This window comes from Ctenopharyngodon idella, chromosome 19, assembly GCF_019924925.1.
Source record: "Ctenopharyngodon idella isolate HZGC_01 chromosome 19, HZGC01, whole genome shotgun sequence".
Classification (NCBI taxonomy): Eukaryota; Metazoa; Chordata; class Actinopteri; order Cypriniformes; family Xenocyprididae; genus Ctenopharyngodon; species Ctenopharyngodon idella.
The window spans coordinates 9,756,576-9,775,112 of record NC_067238.1 but is presented as its reverse complement, the minus strand read 5'-3'; the positions used below and the strand labels follow the sequence as shown (position 1 = coordinate 9,775,112).

The 18,537-nt window shown below is 40.5% G+C and overlaps 1 protein-coding gene and 1 long non-coding RNA gene across 9 annotated transcripts in view; one reads left to right on the top strand and one right to left on the bottom strand.

The window, feature by feature from the left end:
- Positions 1 to 18,537, top strand: part of znf516 (zinc finger protein 516) — a 98,842-nt gene that overhangs the window by 24,524 nt on the left and 55,781 nt on the right. For 4 of the 7 annotated variants that reach the window (XM_051872796.1, XM_051872798.1, XM_051872795.1 and 1 more), the window contains 4 exons: positions 1,866 to 3,808; positions 6,237 to 7,472; positions 10,061 to 10,165; positions 13,948 to 18,101. In XM_051872796.1, coding sequence (XP_051728756.1) covers positions 2,092 to 3,808; positions 6,237 to 7,472; positions 10,061 to 10,165; positions 13,948 to 14,120 — 3,231 coding nt within the window. In that variant the 5' untranslated portion in view covers positions 1,866 to 2,091 and the 3' untranslated portion in view covers positions 14,121 to 18,101. Of the gene's footprint in view, positions 1 to 1,865; positions 3,809 to 6,236; positions 7,473 to 10,060; positions 10,166 to 12,645; positions 12,710 to 13,947; positions 18,102 to 18,537 lie in introns of those variants that run through there. The other 3 variants (XM_051872799.1, XM_051872800.1, XM_051872801.1) reach the window with 2 other exon arrangements.
- The window catches only part of LOC127501057 (uncharacterized), a 99,214-nt gene that overhangs the window by 38,410 nt on the left and 42,267 nt on the right, over positions 1 to 18,537 (bottom strand). The gene's annotated exons all lie outside the window — the stretch shown is intronic.

Sequence of the window (18,537 nt, the reverse complement as noted above, 5' to 3'; positions counted from 1 at the left end):
CTATTCATTACCAGCTCAGCATGTTCAGTTCCGTTATTATGCGGTTAAGCACCTCATCCATTCCATTGTCATAATGGCTACACTGTTTACACGCTACACAACATACAAAATCAAATAATCAAAGAAAATAAACTAGATAAGTAGGCAAACATTGGTTATAAGTTGAGATAAATGGATGATGGGACCTCTAGGAAAACTTCCAATTTCCTAAACGTCTCTTCTTTAAATTTCTTACCTGGCATTTTATAGCCCAGCAAGTTAACTTACCGTAAAAGATGAACTGTGGAGAGAGGAGTGCTTTTTGTGCGTTAGAATGTGTGTGTTTGTGTGAGGGGGATGCTGGGCCAGTGGTGAAATGTAGTTGGTATATAATGGATTATTGATTGTTGAGAGAGAGGACCGGCCCTCAGGGTTCATCCCAACTGGCCCCTCTCTTGCCTAACACTGAATAGTCTCTTTACGCCTGAGCAGACACACACTCACACACACACACGTACACACAACGAATTTAGGTCTGTGAGCAGACAACCACTGTTCATACTGATTATGAGAGGAGACAAACTGAGACTGTTGTCCTTCAGTCAAAGACTCGCACAAATACACACAGACAGACTCAATTATAGGGGAGGCAGGGGCAAGTTGTCACACAAACCTAAAAGTCTTGGCTACAAAAAAAAAAAAAAAAAAGCTATTGAACATTTCCAGTTATTGCCCAGGAAAAAAGATACAGTTCACTGAATACACGTTGACCTTAATAGTGGGGCACGTTGTCACACTTATATGGTGTCACAATGAGAACCTGCCATTGAACAGCCTATTATAGGAATTATAGGAACTAAATTTAAACATTAACAAATAATAATTATGAAAATAAACAATTATTTAAAAAAAAGTATCAAACCATTGTTTTGTCTGTAGATATTATTAATATTAATGAAACAGGTTTGTAACATTTAAATTCAAAATATATTGTAAGAGCATTTCCACACATTACAATTGTGTAATTGGAAAACCCTGATATTACTGAGATTAGTTACAGTTCTCCATGTTACAACCTCACCCAGTCTCCACTGTAGTGTAGTATAGATAATCGGATATGTCAGGTTGGGTATTTTTTCATTTTTGATGAATGCAAAAAAAAAAAAAAAAAAAAAAAAAAGGTTTGCTATGTTTAGATTGGATAGAACACAAAACAGAATGGCAGGAAATCCTGATTCTGGACTTGGGTGTGTAAGCTTTTGTGGATTTTCAACAATTAATACCATGCTTGTTGGAATATTAAGCCGTATATTTACTGTATCTGTGTTTATTGTCTTGTTAAAATAATCAGAGAGCATTATGGGAAAGTTAGTGTGTTTATGCATTACTTAAAGACATGCCGTTCCCTCTGACTTCTAAATGAGGACATCAGCAGTCTTTTCTCTCTCTATCTCTTTGTCCCTCTCCCACTCACTTTTAAATGGTGCAGAGCATAAAACCCAATGTACTATGTCCTCTGTTTTCAGCTATGCAGTATGGATCCTGCCTTAAACGAATAGATTTAACTGAACAAAAGACTGTCAGATGACATTATATAAAAGGACTCTGTTAGCTGGGGGTCTCAAACACTGGGTCTAAGTTTTTCCATGTAACAGTTTAGAATCTCTACAGTTTTAAGACATAGCACTTGATTCATAACAGCACTTGATTCATATTAAGAATCATTAAGACAGTAATTTTACAAAAAAAAAAGGAAAAAAGTAGAGTCTGTCATAGTAACTGCTTGTTCATTGCCATGGACTAATGGATTAATGAATAACCTTTATTTACTCATTTGCAAGTCTTGTTCTCAAATTTACTTCTGTTGTGTCTCCATTTCCTCTCAGGTGACCAGAATGAAGCAAACCTTCAGCTGTTAAGATGATTCATAGGAGAAAAAACTCCAGACATATTCCAGACAAAAGCAACACTGTCAACACAGAATTACCAACAATGACACGTCTGACAAAGAGAACTTTTACCCAGACCGAATGACTACAGGCGAGACAGACTTAATAGGATCTAATAAATTGGACAACAGATAGCAGCATAGTGGAATATTCAAGCCTTGAGATGGAGGTGGAAAGGCCGGAAGTCGCAGAGCAAGAGACCTTCTCCAAGGGTGGACAGGACAACCCCGATGGCAAGAAGATCCGGGGTCATACTTGTGAACTCTGTGGAAGAAGTTTTCCTTTCCTCAGCTCTTTGTCCCAGCACATGAGAAAGCACACTGGGGAGAAACCATACAAGTGTCCTCACTGTGATCACCGCTCAGCTCAGAAGGGTAGCTTAAAGGCACACATTCGCAGTCACAAACTGGACGGCCTCAGCCAGAGCACTGGCGGCGAGGAGGAAGATGTGGATGAGGAAGGGGAAAAAGAAGGAGGGGTGCCAGAAGATCAAGGTGGTTGCTCCAGTCCTACTGAGAGTACCTCAGCCTGCAACAAGGTTGTGAGTGGTGAAGAGGCGACCAAAACGAGGAAGAAAGGTGGGAAGAAGGAAAGAATCTCTGGTGAGAATGGCAAACAGTCATTGCAGTGCTCTTTGTGCAGGAAAAGAGTGTCAAGTCAGGCAGAGCTTGAACAGCATATGCAGGAGCTTCACAAGGTCTTCCAATGTGAACTGTGCCCTTATGAGACCTTGCAGGAGGACCAACTGCAGGCTCACGTTGAAAAGGTACATCCTATTGAGGAGGAATCTATCACCAAAGAAGTCTCTACCAGCGAGGAAGCTGACGGTGAACTTAGTAAAGGCGAGTTCCCATGTGAACAATGTGACCAAGTGTTCACCCAAGCCTGGTTTCTGAAAGCTCACATGAAGAAGCATCAGAATAGTCTGGATCATGGGTGCCGGATCTGTGGACGCCGTTTCCGTGAGCCCTGGTTCCTACGTAGCCACATGAAGACTCATAACACCAAGGTAAAACCAAAGAGTGACTCTTACCTTCCAGCTACTGTTAACGAGGTGGCGCAGGATGAGTCCAACTTGGTGAATGAAGTGTGTCTGTATGAACTCTGTGCCAAGTGTGGTAACTTCTTCCATGACCGCCAGAGCCTGCAACTGCACGAGCAGGTCCACAGAAATGTTGAGCAGCCTCCTAACAATACCTTATGCAGTGATAAGGACTTCACATCTGCCACCAAGACAAGCTTCTTGGAATGCCTAAACTTGAAACCAGCAGGAAAGGAAGAGAACCCCATTGAGGGAACTCTAGGGAAAAGAATCCCAGAGCTTGATCCAGTAAGTAGCTACCAGGCTTGGCAACTGGTCACCAGAGGCAAACTGGTGGAGGTATCTGAGAAGAGCCTGGGTTGGGAAGAGAGGTTAGCCGATGCAGATGTAGCATATGACAGAGAAAAGGGCGAGTACGTCTTGACAAGACAGGACAAGCGGAAGAAATCACTCAATTCCACTGTGAGTATCCCAACCAAGAAACGGAGAGGGGCTGGAACCCAAGGCTCCAACACAGATCAGCACAGCAATGGAGAAAGGAACAACCAGGTCTTGACAGGTGAGCGAAGTCCAGAGAATCTGAGTGACTCAGAGTACCGGCCTACTTCTCGCCCTAGCCGTAAGAATTCCCAGAAAACCTCAGAGTGCTTGGAGTGCGGAAAGGGCTTCCGCACACAGCAACAGATGGTGATCCACATGCTCATCAGACATGGTGGCTTGGGTGAAACCATTGGTGGAAATGGACTGTTCCGTAAAGCAGCGTCCAGCCCATCTAAAGCAGGGGAATCAGCAGGACACTTCAGGGATCAAAAGCGGACAGGGTTCTTTGGGGACACAGGTAATTCTCATTTCGAAATTTAAAGCCAATACAAAATTTAAGTGTAATCTCAGAAATGTGTTCTTAGTTTGAACATTTGTTATAAACTTCAAGCATCACTTGATTGCATATCATAACCTCCATTCTGTCTACCTGTTTGTAAACATGCACAATGAAATGATGTGCAGATGCACAAATAGCTCAAATTTTTGATTTTATATACTGAATTGCTGATGTTTAAATTCACCGCAAGGAATGCAGTTTCATCATTTTAATGTGTTTATGGGTTACTTATTTACAGTATGTGTATTGTACACCATGGGTCCTCAGTATTGCTACTGTAAATACACTTTATTGTAGAAATTTCCTTTTCTATCCCTGTTCAACACTTGCCCACAGCATAATTTTTAAGTGAACCTAAAGACCTTGTTTAGTTGTTTCAGGTGTGTTTGATTAATTTATAGTTGTAATGAATTTTACTCATGCTGAATTGGCTACACTAAAAGTGTGACAGTGCTCCAAAGAATGTGTAAACTTCACAACAGGTACCTTGTACCTGATCAGAAATTACACTGGGATGATAATGTGAAGGATTACAGTAACATTTATGAATCAGGTTTATCTGCTGTAGTCACTTTAAAAATTACATTCAAGAGCCTTTATAGTTATTGATCCTACTCTTGTGGATCCACCTTTCTACAAGGTTTTAATAAAACACATTTAAACTAGTGACTCAACCAACAAATAACTGGAAGGTATTTTAGACCTGGTACCAAAGGCAGATCTCCAGGAATAGGATATGAGGATGGCTGGTTTAACAGATACTGTATGATATACAGCTTCTGAAGGAGGACAGAGACACCTTGTGGACAAATACTACTGCACATCTTAACATGCTCAGTTGTATTGTACTTTTTGTGCTTTTGTGCCTAGTTTAAATCTTCAATACATATTTGACTCTGAACAGGGCTGTCATTATGGCATTTTTTCACTTTGTTATTTAATTAATGAGAGCATGTTCCTTGCTTTCAATTGAATAATTAACATATTTGAAGCTTTATGCACAAAATAAAACCATTTGTAGTACCTATAGTTTGTTTTACTCTTCTGTATCAAAGCTAAAAGAAAAAAACATAACTGCATTTGTTGTGAAGGACCACAAGACAGGTAGGGTCTCAAAGGACTATAGGTCTCATAGGTTTGGGTGAGATACATTTTAGTCTCACTTGTGTATCACTTGTTCATACCCCTTTACATCTGTTTTCTGTCCTTTGAGCTTGTAGCTGAAGCTGTCCAGCCCTCTTTGAATGATGCTATTTCTGGACTTCCTGTCTCAGGAAGACAAGCTCTAAAGATTTGTGTGTATTTTTTCCACTTTCCCCATCTAAGTGCAGACCTTCAGTTAAAACACAACACTAAAATCACTGGAAAATACTTGCAGATGGCAGGTATCTCAACAAAGCCAATGCCCCATAGAGCACTGAATCTGTCCTGATGATAGATAATTCCTGTCATACTTAGTGAAATCATGGGGTGTTGTATTAATCGTCTATAAAGGAATAGATTACAGATCTGAGAGACTGGCCCCGTGATACCACAAGGTTAAGAAAAATAAATTGCCCTAAACAAAAGATGCCCTCTTAGGGATTAACATAGATGGAATGTTCCAGAACAGAGGTTTCATTGTGTAAGAGTTGAAACAGATGTCCACTCACTACTGATATTTTTCATAAAGGTGTGAAGATTGTAGAATGCTCTTGCACACAATTTATCTCCTCTAAAAGATTCATAATCATACCAAATTATTCTTAGAATATAATAGCTTCTCATGTAGCTTTTCTAAGGCAGAAAGAATTTAGGGAAGAAGATATGGCCATTAAATTCGTGTAAGGTTTATCTCAGAGGACCCCCCTCTCTGAATTGGCTCAAAAGTAACCTCAGAGAGGGTGGACTGAAGGCTGCACAGCAGCTAGTGTAAGCCACCAAATGCAATCCAGATGGCTTGAGAGAGAGAGAATAGAAGAGAGAGAGCTACTGAGAGATTGCAGACATGTTAAATGCAAACAAACATCTTGCTGACAGATGAGAAGAGGTAGACCCAGGCAAAGTTCCCAGGCCCAGTAGTCTGTTGCTCCATTGTACTACTGTTAAACAAACTGTGTGTGATTGTGCTACCACCATTAAGGTTTTGTGTGTGTGTGTGTGTGTGTGTGTGTGTGTGTGTGTATAATGTATATAAACACGATCCAAAACTTCAGTACAGGATTAGTACATTGTACTTAAGTAAACTGACATGGTTATGTGGTGCCATCTTGTGGTGAAACTCTAAAACTGTTTTGATTGCCAGTATCTAAATTCACTGTTATTATGATTGCTAACTTTTATACTTTCAGAGACTTTTTGCTATTGTTCTATAGTTACAAATCCCTGTATGTTGTTTTCATGACAGATAAAAAGCCATACACCTGTGAGCACTGTGACTTTTGCACCTCGGAGCCCTCGGCCATCGCTGCCCACGTCCAAACGCATCATTTGGCGATTAGGGACTGGGGCCAGAGGAGTGATGCCTTAACCAGCTCACTCAGCCAAAGCCAAACTCACCAAACGAGCCACACGGGCTTCCCGAGGCTGAGAAATGCCCTGCTGCAGCAGCCCTACTGGCCCTACACCACCTCAACTCACCTGGAGAGGGCAGCACTGAGCGACACCGCTTCAAAGACGGAGGATGAAAAGAGCAAGGGTTTGGAAGAAAGTAGCTCCACAGATAAAGTGGAAGCTAATCTGCTTAATCTCTCCATGGAGGTGGATAACGGAAAAGAAGGGGTTTCTTCTACATTATTGAACAGTTTGGTTAGACACCAGTGTCCTTATTGCTCTTATGCAACACTGTATCCAGAAGTTCTCTGGATCCACCAACGAATTGCACACAAAGTTGACAGCACTACGTTGGTGCCTAAGTGGGCCCCAAGAAATGGCCTCAAGGGGCCAAAAACGCTTCTCGATTTCAAGAGACGCACTGGGCCACCTCCATTTCTGGAGGGTAAGGACTGCCCCTCTCTGCCACAGATGAGAACTTCCCGAACGAGTCCACCTGACTGCAGCCCTGGAGGGACAAAGAAATCAAAACCTCAGACAAGTAGCGTAGAGTCCAGCTCTTCGCAAAGCAAGAGCTGGCACGCGGCCACAGCACCAGGGGCGCCATCTCACTCGTCCAAACACAAGACCAGCAAGTCCAGGATGGATGAGTTGGCAAGCAGTAAACACAAAGCAGACGTCCATCAAAACAGCTCATCACGGCCCACGGCAAGTCCTCAGAAGACTGGAACCCCAAAGACGGGAAGCAGAGTGATGGAGAGTAGTCTGCTACCTCAAGAAGGACTTCATTTTATGCTCTCTAGCAAACACAACCTCTCAGATCAGAGGAGCTCCAAAGCCCATGCTCCTCAGACCCCCGGCAGGTCTGACTCTCAAGCTCAGGATACACCGTCCGTGGCTGGGTATGACCCCTGGAGCAGACTTAACTCGAGCGGCCCATCCTCTCACTCCCAGTCCAAGAGACAGTCAAAGGCTGACGGTCCAGAAGCTGTGACGGACATCCTGAGTTTCTTGAAGAACTGCAGTCCTCACGATTTAGCTGCCCTCTACCACCACTGGGGCTTCAGCAATGCCATTGCAGAGCAAGCAGGTAAGAGGCTGTTTAGGGGTGTTTGGAAGTATACCTGTATCATATGATGCTGTTTTAACTGTTTATTTTATTCCAATAAGCTTATATTTATTGTATAGTGGTCCCAAAAAGTATTTGGACATTTAAGTAGCCCTCAAAAATGTATGAGTTCACAAAAACCTACAACTACTACTAATAATAATAATCTTTTTTCAACATGCAATTTGGTCTGATTTTATGATTTAATGTAATGACACATCAGCACAATGTTGATACATTGAACATGTGAATAGGGATGTGCGTGTCCAAATACTGGGGTCCCTCTATGATGTATTTTGGGCCTATTTCTCTTCTTCTGAAACTTGATTACTAAACTGGTATTAAGATATCTTATCAATTAGCTTTGCAATGGGTTAGTGCACACTGGACTTCCACATTCTCCTGTGCCGTTTGTGATTATGACTCTTAAATAATCATAAACAGGGCAAGATGTACATTCATTAAGCCAAATCCTACATTTGCATACCTCAGTCAAGAACCGATTAAGAAACCTTCACATGCAACTACAGTTGTGGATGCACATTTAATCATTTACAGAATAGTTGAAGGTAAAAACTAACCTAACACTAACCCTCAAAAAATTATCACAATTATTAGTTGTTTTTTAGTGACCAATATTGATATCTATAGAGCAGCGTGGTCTATAATGTCAATATATACATAATACAATTGAATAATATAAAATAAGATGTACGCAAACTTGATAAGACACATTTGTTCAAAATTTGCAACTATTTGTTATATCAATTGACAAAGTTTGTAGTATCAAATGTTTGCTATTTAGAAGGCCTGGATCTAGAGATATAATATATTGGTATGTGTACTAAAGATTTTTTAATTTACTGGTATCTGTCAATATTGGATGTTTGTTTATGCATGCTCATTTCCCAAATTTGCATTTAAATTACCTTTGCCATCATCCGATGCTCACCTAATGTTAATCTTTAATAACACTAATGATTTAATAACACTTTTATTGGATTCTTTTTGCAAATGAAAATCCATTTTTCATATTTTACATTATAATGATGTGATGCCTACATTCACCTGTAGCATTACAACAATTGAATTTAGTTTGTAGTGTTTTATTTTTCATTTATTTAGACAAAGTTATTCAGAGAAAATTCTTAAGAGTCAGAATTTCTCTAATAACACTAACTTCGCAGGACCATTGTGATATTGAAAAACAGGTAAAGATTGGCATGCTGAAAATTGGTTGTCAGGTCACAGTACCTGAATTATTCAGCAAAAGCACATTAACTACATTTACTCCTGAGCTGAAATGACAAATGAGAACGGTGAGGGCTAAAATGGCACGTAGCAACCCGCACGCCGTTGTGCCAGCATGCGCATACGCAAAGGTTAATGGAACTATTGAGTAATCTCTTCATCATCGTGTAACCTACGAAAGTGTGTAAAAACATTTCAGACAGCTATCGCTGAGAGGCATTGCGAGCCTTAAACATCACGCTTGTAACGGCGTGCCGGGCGCTCTCCGAGGGGCTACAGCGCCTCGACGCCACAAATATGCAAAGTAGCCAACTCAACGAGTGAATGAGCGAAAGAGCAAGAGGAGTCAAATTAAGCCACCAGCTGCTTTGAAAAATATTTTCAAATGCTTTTTTTCCATTCCACTTCATTTGAGGACATTTTGCCAGGCGGTGGTCCAGTTGGCCGGCTTCAGTGAGTGTAGTTCTGCGGAAAGACAGCGGAAATTTCTGTCAACTGTCTGGCCTGATATCATCAGCACTCTCTTTAGCCCTTTGAGTCACATACAATAAAGTGACCTTTCCAATATTAGACTTTCCTTTTGTTTGTGCTGCCCGCTGCTTTTCCTGTTGTGTCGCTCCTGTATGGTAATAACTCGCGGACTCATGTTTACTAAACGTAGCCTTGCTTACCACTGCCACCAACGCTCTCAGTCACGGCTCGACGTTACGACAAAGCGGGGCCCGAGGGGTCGGAGCAGGTAGGACCACCAGTGCCAGGTGACGGACAGGAGCCAAAGGGACAGAATTTCAGCTCACGCGCTTAAAGCGCCCTGAGGGGAAACGAATGCCGGTTGCTTCAGGTTCCACATCCGTTCCTGTTACTTCAGCGAGTCCTTCACCGACACGCACGTGTCCAAGCGATTCCCCTCGCACGGACGAGGCCTGACATAGCTAGAGCGACGGGCAGGAAAAGAGCAGTGAGAGCGAGAGGGAAGGAGACAAGGAGAGAGGGAGGAAGGGGAAAGCAGCACACCTGACATGTGACATGGTAGCGCAGATGGGGGCACATCACAGGGCAAGGCTTTTAATTCACAGTAATTTATGCGGTCACATGGGCCTGTGTTCATGTCAGGCTGTCAGAGATGCTCTCGTGATGCGGCATGACAGCTCCCCATCCAAGCCCTGAAGGTAGCCTCCCATAATGACACATAAAACATACTAATGATGCTCTCTCTCTCTCCGTCTCCTAACCTCTCTATCTGTTCCGTGTAAGTTCGGCTACATGTTTTTCCTATTAATTTTCATTTCTCTTTCTCTGTTTGTGTGTGTGAACTGTAGGGTTGGCGAGGTCAGGGTCTCAGCAGGGGGAATATGTGTGTCCGGTGTGCAGGAAGAGCTTCAACCAGCCCAGCCATTACCGCACACACATGAGATCACACACAGGTGAGATACACACACTAAAAACAAACATACACACCAGCGCTGGAAAGCAACTAACTGAAACTACTAACCTAACTACATTTTTTAGTAGCATCTACAGTCACAAAATACCTTTTCCTTTTAAAAATGCTGTTTTTGTCATATTTTATCACTATAAAAATGATAAATATATGAAATATTATAAAACGCTGCTTTTCATGTCACATTATATCATTTTTAAGCTGTCATTTCATTTTATATATTGTATATATATTGTAAATATAATTATAAATATTTGTAATAATATAAGATACTTTATCCAATCACACATTTTACATTATCTACATTATATCAGTGTTTTTTTATTATTTTTAATACATTTTTATTCTATCCTTATAAATATATGAAATATTATATATAAAATGTGAAATAATTTATAAATATACCAAAAATGTATATAGTCAAGTTGGATAAGAGAGAAGCTGCTAAATGATTCCCATATATTAGCATACAATTTCATATATATTTAAATGTGCATGTATGCGTTTATGTGTGTGTGTATGTATAACGAGCGATCTCTCTCTGTCCTTGGACGAGAGTCTTTCTTTCTTTCCGCCGCAAACATATTTGCGTTTGACTCTGACCTGTGAAAATTGTATACATTATTAATCAGATGTCACTTATGGAGCTGTAATTGTGCATGCTAATAAGCTGAACAGTCACCAGTCCAGTATGATATGCGTCAAATGCTCACTGAGAAAATGTGACAGTTTGCCCTTGTCTTCTTGTCAAACCACACACACACACACACACACACACACACACACACACACACACACACACCTACTCAATCAGGGGGTCTTTTTCATTTCATCACAGATAAGATTATATCCATCATTCATGTTAAACAACAAACTTTCATTCACTATTACAAATCTATAATGAAGTTGTGTGCCATTTTCTGTTAACATTTTGAATATTAAACAACTGGGGGCTTGTTATGATTCATTGCCATTGTAATTTTGTATCAATTTACATTCTACAAACTGAAATCACCTATATTATAAGTATTTAGTACATTTACCTCCAGTTTACTAGGGAAAAAACGCTATTGCACATCATTAGCATGCACCGTAGCAGCTTTTTAATAATACAAAGAGGTCATGTACCATTTGCAGTAGTCCAAATGAATAGGGTTCCCTTCACTCTTTTTAACAGGGGTGTACATTTAGCTGCTCGGATCATGAGAGGACTGAGTTTTTTTTTTTTAATGTTTTGTTTTGAAGAGTGTGTGAAGGTTGTGCACACTAGCCAGACTGATCCCCAGTGACAGAGGCCAAATGCTACATTTTACGGAGCGCTCTCTCTGTACATACATAGACTTACAATCTACGTCATCAGTGATTGCTCTCTTCAGTGTGAGCTTCCAAATGAAGCGGGGCAGGGGCCCCCGGCCTCCATTAGCATGCACACTAACTCTGTGTGTCACTTTAAATTGGTAGTTTCAGTTCACTGTCTGCCGCGGCCACGCTAACTGGTGATACTAATTCAAGGCCTTTACGGCTAATGCTCGATGAGAGGGTGGATTCTTGGTTTGCACCTTAGTGCTTTTAAAATGGATTCCTGCTTTGAGGATGCTCAATACTTGCTTCGAATGTGACCAAGAAAAACAGAAGCATCATTAAAGTCAACGTGAAATAGCATTAGCAACCAATTTTACTTCTGTAACTTAATGCATGTGCCAGTAAAACTTTTATTCAGTGAGATAAAAATTTATATTTTATTTTCATCAATTGATTGGGCCGTGAAAAATGGTCACTATTAGAGTTGTCAAAAGTACCGACTTCACTGAAATTTTAAAAATGTGACGCTTTGACTGCTGTTGCGGATTTGTAAACACCTCTGATTGGCCATTGTGTTGACGCGCTCATCGGTTATGTCTGTGATTGGCTACAATGATCAATGAATGAGAGTGTTTGAAAGCACACGGAAGTGTTTGAATTTGAAAGCTCTTTGAAAGCAGGCATCTATCAGCGGACTGGCCCGCGATAGATGCCTGCTTTAAAACGCTCCCGCGTGTATCTGTGTAAGCGCTCGGTGAAAAGCGTCATTGATGACTATTTACAACGTTTTTGAAGTGTTTGATTATTGAAGCCAATCACAGACATATCCGATGAGCGCGTCAACACAATGGCCAGTCAGAGGTGTTTACGAATCTGCTCAACAGCGCTCAAAGAATCACATTTTTGAAATTTAAGTACCGACGTGGTACTGAAGTCTGTACTTTTCACAACTCTAATCTCTATATTTCAGATAGAAGACTATTTTAGCAAGGAACATATGATTAGATAGTAAATAGAGTACATTTTGATTTTGTATTGACTTAAAAGCTTCAAGAATTATGTTTACACCCTGCTGGATAACATTAAAAGGGAACAAGTTCCAATTTTTGCAACTTTTACATTTGATTTCCTTCTTTTAATCCGGCCACCTTGCTCCCACAGTGATGTTTGAGTCCAATGGACTCATGGGAACTGGAGTCCATCCTCTACAGAAGCCCCCAAACAAGTATGTTTCACTTTTCGTTCGGTTGTTTGCATTATTTGTGTGCATCTTGTGTTTTTTTTTCTTTTAAAGTTTCTGTCCTGTCAATCATTTCTTCACCTTTCTTCATTCTGTGATGTGCAGTTGCAACCTGCCATCGTTGTTACCATGCAGAAAATTCTAGAAATAAACAGACGTTAGGGGATCAAATGGATCACATCCCGCATCTACCTTAACAGTCGGAGATGTGCTTTGCTGCAGCGGGGAGGCCCACCCTTAATGAATTACCCCCTTTGCATGTGTTGCATATTACAAATGGCAAAAGCAGGCCGAGAGTAAAGGTCAAATTAAATTTGTGCCGCACTCTTGGTGATGTTCTGACAATAACCTTTAATGTAATTTGGTGAGTTCTGTTTTGGATCGGGGTTTCACTTTCTACTCCTCTAGGGAACCACGGTGCCCCTGGATGAGCTCTTACTGTGCCGCAGACCTTATCAGGCAGCCAGCGCAACCCAGCCTCAGATAGTCCTGATTAATTGTGTCTGTCTTCATTTTTTTATGAGGCATGATTTATGATAATACCCCTTTTTCAGCCCCTCGGAATGACAATTATTTCCTAGTGGATAATTCATTCATTTTTCAAAAATAATAATACGGAGAAATTGAATGGCAGACTCATTTGTTTTGCTCAGGTGTGGGGGGATATTTTTATGCGATTGCGCGAGGACAACGTTGTACATCAGTCTAATTAAACGCTGAAACTGGGACTCTGACAATTATTCCAGTGTTGAGCCCCAAACAGACATGGGCAGAAGGAGAAACTAGGTCTGTGTGTGGTTGTCAAGTTCGCCTCTCCTCGCAAAACTTGATATGCCCAGACTTTCGACATCTACCATCGGTGTGACGTCTTATTGCTCAGGGGAAGGCAGGCAGGCAGAGATTCCTGTGTCTGTGAGTTTGTGTGTTTGTACGAACAGCTGACAGAAACAGAAAACAAAAGGCTGACGTCCCCTCGGGGGGAACAGTCAACCGTCTCCATATGGCATGTCATCAGCCCATCAATCATGCCACGGCCCCTCCCCCCACCTTCCCAACCTGCCTCTGTTCTTTCCTCTTGAAAAGGGAAGGCAGCGCTCTCAAAGCCAGCCCTTCGACATCACCGCCACGTCACCTTTCTCTCCTCTCTGGTTCCAACCTCGGCTCCGCTCTCACCTTCGGGTCCAGGCTCTGACCTCATCTTGTTTTTTGTGTGTCCGTTTCAGGTGAGCGACCTTTCCAGTGCCGATACTGTCCTTACAGCGCCTCGCAGAAAGGTAACCTGAAGACTCATGTCCAGACCGTGCACCGTCTAGCCTTCGACAACGCACAGTACCCGGACAGGAGACTCCGCCAAGCCCCTACCAATGAACCTACGGACCCCTCCGGATCTCACTGAACATCCCCACCTCCTCACGACCAGCTTAAATGAAGATTGAAATCTATAAAAAGTCCATCAAAAACTGTTTGACGCAAAAATACGCCATTCAAGGAAGACTTTGTATAATGTACGGCATTGGATTTGTTCGTGTTTTTAGTTTAGTTTGATGGGAAGTGTTACCTTTATATTTTCACCCGACACAATGCTCTAGATTAAAAGGAAACTACGCAGAACAGACCAGCGACATGTTTGCAACATGTTTACACCTCCTTTACCCAGAACTTGCAAAACACTTGAGGGCTAAAGCCTTGGCAACACAAGGTCAAAGCTGATGAAGTATGACAGTGAGCTGCGTTCTCAAACCCAAGGACTCCAGCTGATCCCCTAAACTTGAAATGCTGCCTCAGAGTTCCCTGAATGACTAGTGGTTAAATGAAATAGCCTTAGTCCACAACGAGTGTAGTTTGTGCGTGCGTGTGCGATTGTGTTTTCCACATTCTAATTCTCAGGACTTGAGTTAGATGAAATTCCAAAGCCTGCATTCATTCACAACAGTGCATAATTGCACGCGAAGGAGACATGCAGTAAAATTCAATACTTAGATTTGAGTTTTGCTGATTATAGGCATATATAATATAGATGTGTGTGTGTTTTGTCACTGGTTGGACAAACACTTGGCACTATCATCAAAATATGCCCTAAACACTTTTGTATTGTGTTATACCTGGGATTTAAAGTATTTATGTAAGCGCAGCTGTATTGTTACATGGGTTTCCAATTGCGTTGAGTGTCATTCATAAACCATCTTTCTGAAGAGTTTAAGGTAAAGACACATGCCATATTTTGTGTTAGTGTCATCTGATTGGTCCAACAAAGTCAGGAATATTATTTGTCTGTGCTTGTGTTTCTTTTTTTTTTTCCATCAAATATGTTTGCCTCAGTGGATTCTGAATAATTCTATCTCAAAAAAGAGAAAGAAAACTGTTCAATGGCAATGGCACATCAGGTCTTAAAGCCATGTTAAAATGCTGAAGTTTTCGATGAAGGATCTATTTTAATCTTAACATGACGAGTTTCAAGTTGTCTGTATAATCATTTAAATTATTACATCATAGAGAAACTAGTGATTAGTGCAAGACTAGATTGGGGGATTTTAGTGCGTTTTATAATGCTACGTATAAAGCTTTAGAATGCCATATTTTTTAGAGTTTGAAAACTTAAAAGCAAAGAAATTCTTGTCCATATATTTCTATGGATGTTGTATATGGTAATTAGGTATTTACAGATACAGTCCTGCACAGTTGTGTACGTTTAATTGCATTTAGTTATGTACAAGAGACAAAAATGAACATTTATCTAGAGCATTTATATTGCCGAAGTCCTTATGTTGGAAACTAAGCCAAGAAAACTGATCCTACATTACAAATTTTGTTTTAGAAGAACCTCCCGTGTGAATTTGTGTTGATACTCAGCAGTCAAACTGTAACATGTTGCAGATTCTAAGCAGCGGCAGTGACCCAGGAACTGAGAGTTACTGAGAACAGTTCTATCACCAATGCCTTTGAGCAAGGCAATAGGGACTTCATGTTCCTGCAATTGATGTCTTGGAAGTTGCATAGGATGAAATGTGACTGCTTAATTGTAATTTACTAACAGTAAATCATGGAATCTTTTAAAATTTGTCCTAGGACACAAAAAACAAATAGCCTTTCCCGTTAGCTTTTTACTAAATTAAAACCCCTGAGTACTAGAGCAGAAGACCTAAGAAAACTAAATAGCATGTTATGAATTCATTTGCAATTGGATTGTTTTTCTTTATGTAACACTATTAATTTTGTGGTTTGAATAGAAGTAGTAGTTGAATGTATGGAATGTATTTTGTGTGGTTAAAAGTTTTCTCTTTTTTTCCCTCCACATATATTTTGTTCAATGAAGTACACAATACCTGTCAACTGTCATCATCACATCATCTCCATCTCATACATTGTCAACTGTTGAAGTTTTGAACCGCTTAAATTAAACTTTACCCTTACCTTTGGTCTAAATGGTGTTAAATATTAAATGGTGTTAATATTAATCTAGACCAATGGTTCCCAAACCTGTCCTGGAATAGCCTACCCCCAGCACTGCACATTTTGTATTTCTCCCTCATCAAACACACCTGATTCAACTCATCAGCTTATTAGTAGAGATTGCAACAGAGATGGGCTGTGTCCGAAATCACCTCCTATACCCTAATTCACTATTCCCAACATTAGTCCAGTAATATAGTTCACTTGAGGGAGTGAATGAAAATGAGTGAGCGAATTCGGACACTGAGTGCACAGCTGCCGCTTTTGCATAGCTTGTGCTTGCTGTTTAAAAATCATTTAGCGCTTAGCTAACTGGCAGCTCCAGTAGTAATGAACAAATTTATCTTGAACTCTGTCATGGAAACTATGTATACACCGTAATTAAACAATTTAATAATCAATTAAAAAGGAATTTATACCTGTATGGTATTATGCAGTACCCACATTGGACCAAAGGTTTGGAAAATGGATGGATAGATGATACAGCTGTGGGCGTCATCTTCTGGTGAGATCGGGAATTCATACAGCGCAACCCTCATGGTGCATTATGGGTGTTCTATAGCTGTTGAGTGTACATTTGTTGTACACTCGTTATTGCACTCAATGACATCCACTATGGTTTCGGACATCACTACAAATGGCTGTCTCCTCATATAGTGCTCTATTTGAGGGTATAGGGGGCGATTTCAGACAGAGCCATGGTATTATTATTGGGTGATACACGGGTCCGTGGCTCTACCATTGAAGAAAGCGTAACAGCCAACCTGGATCATGTGTGCCTTGATAACCAATCACATTACAGCAATGACGTCATTACATTTGTGCGACAGTCAATCATTGTTTGCGGATAACATAGAAATGAATGAGAAGTGCTGTAAACTGAATCATACCTGTCGCTCAATTGTCCATGACTTCTCTTATAAAACAGTAATTTTCCCAGTGTAAACTCTAAAAATATATCCATCCAAATGTTTAAGAGCAAACATGTTGGAAGAGTAGCTGATAGGCTGTCGATTTGTTTAATGATAAGCCGTTTTCCCAAAAAAGCAGTTTATTCAGCGTAGTGAAGCCTCTCTTCCATTGAAATCCAAAATAACAGCCTCTGGTCTCCTTCCCGGCGTACCGCAGCATTACGCTGTTTTTTGCTAACCTTGGAGGCTTGCCTTAAAGGGTTAGTTCACCCAAAAATGAAATTTCTGTCATTAGGTACTCACCCTCATGTTGTCCCAAACCCGCAAGACAATTTGAACTGTGGTCATGTTGACTATTTTAACAATGTCTTTACTACCTTTCTGGACCTCAAAAGGTGCAATGACGTTGCTACCTATGTGTGGATCAGAAACCCTCGGATTTCATCAAAAATATCTTCATTTGTGTTCCGAAGATGAACGAAAGCCTTACAGGTTTTTTGGACGACTTGAGGGTGAGAACTTAATGACACAAATTTCATTTTTGGGTGAACTAACCCTTTAAAGCAGCTTTGACTGCAATATGCGTCTGAGACATACAAATTGTGCAGTGCTGGAAGTCCTCCAGGACAAGTTTGAGAACCACTGATCTAGACCAATGCTTCTCAGTCAGGGGCATGAAGCAATCAGGACATTGACATTTCATTTGTAGACGATTTGGACTTTTTTATGACTTATTTTTCATTTACTAAAGTCTTAACCATTTGAAGTGTATGGCTGCTCTGTTGGCGTTAAACACTAACTGTAGTAAGAGCCAATAGCATTTGAGTTAAAGTTGTGAAATAACATTCACAAATCAATGTTTTAACTGAAGGAGAGGGACAATTTTGCTGACCAGTTGAAGAAGAGGAAGCATGTACTGTATGTAATGCGTAATGCCACGTGTTTACAAAAAGACAAATGGGCAGATATGTGCAAAAATGAATGATGACCAAAATTAAAATGATGTAAGGACGTTATTGAAACTTATTAGTCTTTTTCTATAGTGTGATAAGTGTTTTTCTCTCAAATGATTTTATGTTGCTTAAACACTCTGTATCTACAGATCTTCTAAGAAACACACATTTTTGGTAAAGACAAGACTTTCATCTTCTGCTGTGAACAACTTGCCCTGTGTCTAAATATGACTACTTCCCTACTATATAGTAGATGAAAGACAGTTTGTGAAAAGAGTAGTATGTCCAAATTCATAGTATTCATAAAATAGTATGGGTAAAGTACCCGGAAGACCTACTAGATCCACTGAGATTCTGAAGTACACATCTAATGGACACTCTACCATCCCATGAAGCAACATAACTGACGCCATAAGTTACATGATGGTGAAAACATGGCAGATGTAGCAATTCCGAATTCAATTCATACGCACATTCATACTATGTAGAACATACTTTT